We start from the raw sequence: 7,715 nt of genomic DNA, 5'->3' as shown, positions 1-7,715 counted from the left end.
GCCACACTGTCGGAGGGTCAGTGCTGAGGGAGTGCTGCACTATTGGAAGGTCAGTGCTGAGGGAGTGCCGCATTGTCAGAGGGTCAGTGCTGAGGGAGTGCCGCACTATCGGAGGGTCAGTACTGAGGGAGTGCTACACTGTCGAAGGGTCAGTGCTGAGGGAGCGCCGCACTGTCAGAGGGTCAGTGCTGAGGGAATGCCGCACCATCAGAGGGTCAGTGCTGAGGGAGTGCCGCACTGTCGGAGGGTCAGTGCTGAGTGAGCACCGCACTGTTGAAGGGTCAGTGCTGAGGAACTGCCACACTGTCGGAGGGTCAGTGCTGAGGGAGTGCTGCACTGTCGAAGGGTCAGTGCTGAGGGAGTGCCACTCTGTCAGAGGGTCAGTGCTGAGGGACATTATGAGACATTAAACAGAGATTGGGTCTACCCTCTCAGATAGAATCTTCGGAGCTGTTTTAGGGAAGAGCCCGGGGAGTTCCCTCTGGTGTTGTGACCAATTATGATTTCTCACCTGTTATCACTCGCAGATGATCTAAGTGTTATTTGTAGAAGCATAGGAAATAGGGATAGCAGTAGCCATTCAGCCCCTCAAACCTAATCCGCCATTCAATAGGAGCATCTAATATTTCTCACGTCCAGTATCCTGCATCTTCCCTGGAATACTCAATTCCCTGACTGATCAAGAATCTATCTCAGCCTTAAATAAACTCAGGGACGCTGCCCCCACAGCTCTCTGTGGTAAGGAGTTCCAAAGACTCTCACCCTCTGGGAGAAGAAATTCCTCACCATCTCAGCCTTAAATTGGTGCCCCTCTATTCTGAGACTGTACCCTCTGGTCCCAGACTCTCCCGTGAGGGGGAACATCTTCTCAGTAATGACTCTGTCCAGCCCCTTCAGAATCCGACACGTTTCAATGAGATCACCTCTCATTCTTCTCAAACGTCAGTGAGTAGAGTTCCAACCTGTTTAATCTTTGCCTATAAGACGATCCCTCCATCCCAGGGAATATCCTCATGAACTTTCTCTGAATGGCCTCCAACGAAGTGATACATTTCCTTAAATAATGGACCAAACCTGCTCTCATTACTCCCAACGTGGTCTCCCCAGCTCCTTGTGCAGTTGCAGTAAGACCTCCTTACTTGGCAACCTCCTTCATACAAGGGCCACCACTCCCACCGCCCTTCCTGATTCCCTGTTGTCCCTGTGTGCACATTTTCTGTGTTTCATGTACAACCTCCCCTTAAGTTCCTTTGTGTGGCTGTGTTCTGTAATTTCTCTCCATCTAAATAATATTCTGTTGTTTTGTTCTCCCTTCCAAAATGAACAACCTCATTTTTCCCCACATTATACTCCATTTGCCAACATTTTGCCCACTCACTTGATCTAATAATATCTCTCTATAAACTATTTGTATTCCTCCTACAATCTGCCTTCCAAACTATTTTTGTGTCATCTGTGAATTTGGCTGCAGTGCATGGCTTCCTTCCTCCAAGTCATTGATATATTAGTGGGATCTTGCTGTGCATAAATTGGATGCTGTTTCCTACATTGCAAAAGCGGAGTGCCTTGGCTGTCATCACTTTGGAGATTTCTGATGGCTGTGGAAGTTCCTACAGAAATGCAAGTCTGATTTTTCTTTATAAGTAGTTGAAGGTGTGTTTGCTAGTTAATGATTCCCTACTAACCCCAGCTCATGTGGTGAGGGTGAGGCTGATAATTCACTGGGAAGTGACTGTTTCCTGTTTTCAGTGACAAAGCAGAGGATCTTACCTGGTGCAAGGCTTTACTGAGCTCTGATCACAGAATGATCAAACATTTACTGAATCGAGCTGCCTTCCTGACCCAGCCCCACTCTGGTATCTCTGTAAACTCTCATTCTTAACATTTCCTGCATCAGTAACATTAGTTCTCTTGGCCACTGGTCAGATTTCTCATCATCTGTTTGTCTTCCATCAAGGAATCCATTTGAATCCAATATTGACCTGGGGAAGACAGCTGTGAGGTGGGTCTAAGTGTACAACTCCTTCACAGAGATGGTAAAGTCACGATGGGGCTCAGTGGTGAGCACTGCTACCTCACAGCACCAGGGTCCCTGGTTCGATTCCAGCCTCGGGTGACTGTTTGCACATTCTCCCTGTGTCTGCGTGGGTTTCCTCTCACAGTCCAAAGATGTGCAGGTTAGGGTGGATTGGCCATGGGAAATTGCCCCATGGTGTCCAGGGATGCGTAGACTCGGTGGGTTAGCCATGGGAACTGCAGGGTTGGGGGAGTGACTCTGGGTGGGATGCTCTTTGGAGGGTTAGTGTGAACTTGATAGGTCGAATGGCCTGCTCCCACACCGTTGGGATTATGACTTCATTCTGTGCTGTACTGTCTATGATTTAAGTAACACATCAAAGGCTGGGGAATGGGTCTGGGTGGGTTGCTCTTCGGAGGGTCAGTGTGGACTTGTTGGGCCGAAGGGCCTGTTTCCACACTGTAAGTAATCTAATCCATTCAGACAGCAATTGGTTATATTTTCATAAACCCTCAAGGTAACGCATCTCAAGAGATTTTGTAAGAACGTTGTCAAACTCTGAGCCATGTAAGGAGCTATGGGGAGAGGTGAGCAGGAGCCTGTCGGTGTGTTTATTCTTACCCAGGATGTGGCCCTCACTGTCTCAGCCAGCTACGGCCCCACGCCTAAATGACCAGGAGAATGTTGGAATGAGTTATTTCCTCAAACCGTTGCTGTGTTGTGATTGGCTGCCAGGGAAATTGAGAAGTTTGTTTATAACTTGCCCTTGCTCACCTCTCTAATCCCCGTCTCTATCGGTTACACACAGATTAGATTAGATTACTTACAGTGTGGAAACAGGCCCTTCGGCCCAACAAGTCCACACCGACCCGCCGAAGCGCAACCCACCCATACCCCTACATGTACCCCTTTTTACCTAATACTACAGGCAATATAGCATGGCTAATTCACCTGACCTGCACATCTTTGGACTGTGGGAGGAAACCGGAGCACCCGGAGGAAACCCACGCAGACACGGGGAGAACGTGCAAACTCCACACAGTCAGTCGCCTGAGGCGGGAATTGAACCCGGATCTCTGGTGCTGTGAGGCAGCAGTGCTAACCACTGTGCCACCGTGCCGCCCACAAACTGGGGATCCCAGTCCCAGAGAAAGAGGAGGGAAGTGGTGGGGCTGGGGAAACAGTGACTGGTTATGATCTGGAATTGACAGCCTGAGCAGTGAGGAACGGAACCAATTGGATAGATTGTTCAAGGAGTTGGTACAGGCTGAAAGGATGGAATGGCCTCCTTTTAGTGGGGTATGATGTACTGATCTCTCTCACTGACGTATGTGAAAGAGTTCCTGGTTAGTAAGGACAGTAACCAATGTGGAGCTGTGTGTATTCTGGGAGAATCCACCAAACAATCACCATCACCAGATAAACCCAAAGCCAAGGCAAGCAGCTTAATTCCTGATCACAGGACAACACATGGTAACGGTTAGTAACCAGTGTGCGGGCAAAAGGACAAACAGCTAGTAACTGGTTAACATTGGTTAACAAGTGCTAACTCACAGAACATGAGGGCTTGAGCGAGACACTGTTTCCATTGGTGGAGGGATTGAGACCCAGAAACCACCTGTGGTTTGGTGTTCGGTCCCGGACTCCATTTGCATTGGACCAGATTCCGTCGAGGCTTTCGGTGGGGAATTGGAGAAATATGGGCATGTGCAGAGCTACAGGGAGAAGCGGGAGGAGTGGAATTTGCTGAGATACACTTGTAGAGAGCCAGCACAGACATAATGGGCCAAAGGTCCGCCCTCCGTGCTGTAGCCACTCTGTAGTTCTGTGTTCCAAAGTGGCTTTGCGTTTATTTAACAATTTAACACGATCAGCCCATGCTTCAATGAATAACGAATGATTGGTGATCAAAGAACATGAGGCAGTCAGCACGGTTGAGATTACACCCACACACTCTGTAACATAACCTGCCTTTCTCAGCCCATTCCACTGTGATGGGTTGATAGCCAGGGAATAAATGAGAAAATTTTAACCTTACAAAATGTAAATGTTTCTGTTGGTGCTCTCTCGTGGATGAAAATGAGCTGGCAAGGTTTCCAAGGACAAGAATTTGGTTCATCCAAATGTTCCATCTCACAGTGTCACTGCGTTTGATCACCTGATGTCTGTCTGTGATGAGCACAGTGTACATCAATCCCACTTTCCTGCCTATTCCTCAACACATGGAAGTCCCTTGTTTGCTCCCATTATTGTTTGTGGGATCATGCTGTGCACATATTGACCACTGCATTTGTACATTCTAACTTTGTCTATTCTTCAACAAAAAGACACATTTGGCTCAAAAATGCTTTTGTTGATGTCCTGAGACAATGAAAGGTGTTGTAGAAATTCAAATCTCTCTCTTTATCTGTCTAACTCAGTCGCTCACTGTGTCTCTCTGTCTGTTTGTCCCTTGCCTGTTTGTCTCTGTCTGTCTGTCTGTCTCTCTTTCTGCCTGCCTCTCTGTCTTTGTATGTCTATCTGTTTCTTTGCCTGTCTGTCTCTGTCTGTCTGTTTCTCTGCCTATCTATTTCTGTCTGTCTGTGTCTGTCTATCTGTTTCTCTGCCTGTCTGTCTCTGTCTGTCTGTTTCTCTGCCTATCTATTTCTGTCTGTCTATCTGTTTCTCTGCCTGTCTGTCTCTGTCTGTTTGTCTGGCTCTCTCTGTCTGTCTGTCTCTCTGTCTCTTTCTCACACACACCCACATGATCTCTCTCTCTCTGTACCTCACATTGGTTCTCACTCTAAGGCTTGGCTTCCTGCATTTACCCTCCATTCCTGCATTGCTCGAACTTAAAAGCATTCCATGGTGTGTTATGAAAAGAGTGACAGGGGTTGGGTCAGCCCAGAGAGACTCTGCTGGCGTTCCTGCTATTTTTCTAACGTTATTCGATTCTCAGCCGGAGCTCCCAGGTCAGCTTTACAGCTTCCATTTAACTGATGTTTTCCTGAAGCCATTTAAAATGCAGGCAGTGGGAAGGTAAATGTGCACAGGGTGCTCCATCTGCTGGTTCGGAGTCTCCCAGCTCAAAACCCAGAACACTTGGCCTTTTGGATCTGTACTGGCTCTTTGCAGGATCTATCCAATCAGCTCCACTCTCTCTTCGTTTCCCTTGATCCTGCAAGCTTTACATTTTAAATATTTATTCAATTCCTTTGTGAAAGTTATTACTGAATCTGCTTCCACCACCCTGCCAGGTGGTGCCTTCCTGATCAGGACAATTCACTGCGTTAAAAGAATTCTCCTCATTCCCCTATTTCTGGGCTGTTTGTTAATTCTCTTCTATCTGTGTCCTCCCAGCTCCCCCATTGCCTCAGGGAAATGTTTCTCCTTATTTATAAACATCAATACTCCATCATTTTGATAACATCAGTTAAAACTACCTTTCACCTGTACTCTCAGGAGAACAATCCCAGCTCCTGTAGTCTCTCCCCGGGACTGAAAACCCTCATTCCTGATTTAGTTCCAGTAAATCCCCTCCTCACTTTGCCCAAGTGAAGGAGTGAGGAACTGATTTGTGGACGTCCCAAACATAAACCCATGTGTCCCTCAGTAAGGGACAATTAATCAATTACGGCCAAGATTAACCTGTCTTTAGAAATGGTCTTTGAAGTTATTGCATTAGGTTGAAGATGAATGGGATAAAGCATTGCAGCCGATGCCATTGTTACTGTGTTCTCTGTCATAGGAGGAAGCCTCAGTCCATCAGTGACACCAGCAAGTTCAGAGCTTCCATCCTTATCCACCTTGAAGAAGACCAGAGTACCTTCTGATTCCACAGCCCATCCTGTAACTGGGACACCCACGGCTGGTAAGTTCAGGGCCTGGCATTCCCTAACTTGGATCTTGCTAAAACGAAAGGTCATTCACTGAAATATTTTGTCAGACACTGGTCAGGACCAATGCAAGAATTCCAAATTTCAAACAATCACAACACTTTGTGTGACACGATTGAACAAGATTTTGATAGGCTGGCTAAAAGGGGACATGATAGGCACCCCCAGTGCCTTAGGTAACTCCAGAAATGAGCAACTCTTGAAAATACACCTGCTGCTTGAAATAAAAAGACCCTTCTGTATGAATACATGCCCCTTGATTGAGCTTGGCTGATTATCTTCAATTAATTGTTGGTGTAACTATCAGCACACTCAGCATTATTCAGCACTTGCTGCATTGTGGAATCACATCGAATAGCAGATAGTTTACCTGCTGTTGGGTACAGACTGTACTGTGCATTTTCAAACCGTGAAAGGAGAGTGCTGTTTGATTTGATCGGCCAATCACTGGGCCATAGGCCTGGCATTACATTGACACTAAAACTCATACAACAATTATACAGGATCCTGTAGAAGATATAGTACAGGCACAGGCCATTTGGCATTGTTATCCTCCACTCCACCCCTCCCACCTTTCCTCAGTTACAGCTATCATTATAACCTTCTATTCCCTCATCTGTTCCTGCAGCTTCTCCTGAAATATTTTCAAACTGTTCTCTTTAACCACCCACTTTCTGGGTGGCGATCTTTCTCCTGAATTCCCCATTGGGATTTCTTGGAGTTTTTGATGGCGTCTAGTTATGCTGTTTGCATCTGAGCTCTCACCAGATGACTTTCTGCAGAGGATGAAGTGCTTCAGCCTGTGTGTGTTGGTAAAACACTAAAGGAGATTCACAATGGTCTGTGATAACAGGTCTGTCTGGAGCAGGTAATAAACCTGCAGACCTGTAGAATCTGAACATTCTCAGTGTTTGTGTCTGAGTCTGTGTCTTTGCCTGTGTGTGTGTGTATATGTCTATGTATGCATGGAAATGTATGTGTGTGTGTCTACGTGTGTATACATGCCTGTGCTTGGAAGTCTGCATATGTGTACACATGTCTGTGTGTTCACATGTGTGCATGTGCACATGTGTGCACATGTCTGTGTGTGTGTCTGTATGCCTGTGTATGTATGCATGTCTGTGTATGTATGTCTACGTCTGTATACAGGCCTGTGTTTGCAAGTTTGCATATATGTGTCTGTGTGAGTGCATACGTGTGTGTTGACATGTATGCATGTGCATGTGTGTCTGTGTGTGTGTGTGAGTGCCTGTGTCTGTTGTGTGCCTGTATCTGTCTGTGTGTGTGCATGTGTGTCTGTGTGCACATGTCTGTGTGTGTGTGTCTCTGTATGCCTGTGTGTGTCCCTATATAAGACCATAAGACATAGGAGCAGAAGTAAGGCCATTCGGCCCATCGAGTCCACTCCGCCATTCAATCATAGCTGATGGGCCACATACCCGCATTCTCCCCGTAGCCCTTAATTCCTTGTGACATCAAGAATTTATCAATCTTTGCCTTGAAGACATTTAGCGTCCCAGCCTCCACTGCACTCTGCGGTAATGAATTCCACAGGACCACCACTCTCTGGCTGAAGAAATCTCTCCGCATTTCTGTTCTGAATTTACCCCCTCTAATTCTAAGGCTGTGTCCACGCGTCCTAGTCTCCTCGCCTAACGGAAACAATTTCCTAGCGTCCACCCTCTCCAAGCCATGTATTATCTTGTAAGTTTCTATTAGATCTTCCCTTAATCTTCTAAACTCCAATGAAAACAATCCCAGGATCCTCAGCCGTTCCTCATATGTTAAACCTACCATTCCAGGGATCATCTGTGTGAATCTCC

At 46.6% G+C, this 7,715-nt stretch overlaps 1 protein-coding gene across 5 annotated transcripts in view; it reads left to right on the top strand.

Moving 5' to 3' along the window:
- LOC122539537 (mucin-5B-like) overlaps positions 1-7,715 on the top strand; it is a 41,197-nt gene that overhangs the window by 10,627 nt on the left and 22,855 nt on the right. For 4 of the 5 annotated variants that reach the window (XM_043674501.1, XM_043674500.1, XM_043674499.1 and 1 more), the window contains exons 1-2: positions 4,740-4,968; positions 5,745-5,867. In XM_043674501.1, the coding sequence (XP_043530436.1) occupies positions 4,761-4,968; positions 5,745-5,867 (331 nt within the window). In that variant the 5' untranslated portion in view covers positions 4,740-4,760. Of the gene's footprint in view, positions 1-4,739; positions 4,969-5,744; positions 5,868-7,715 lie in introns of those variants that run through there. The other variant, XM_043674502.1, reaches the window with a different exon arrangement.

Source organism: Chiloscyllium plagiosum, chromosome 32 (assembly GCF_004010195.1).
Source record: "Chiloscyllium plagiosum isolate BGI_BamShark_2017 chromosome 32, ASM401019v2, whole genome shotgun sequence".
NCBI lineage: Eukaryota > Metazoa > Chordata > Chondrichthyes > Orectolobiformes > Hemiscylliidae > Chiloscyllium > Chiloscyllium plagiosum.
This window is presented reverse-complemented; position numbering and strand designations above follow the sequence as displayed.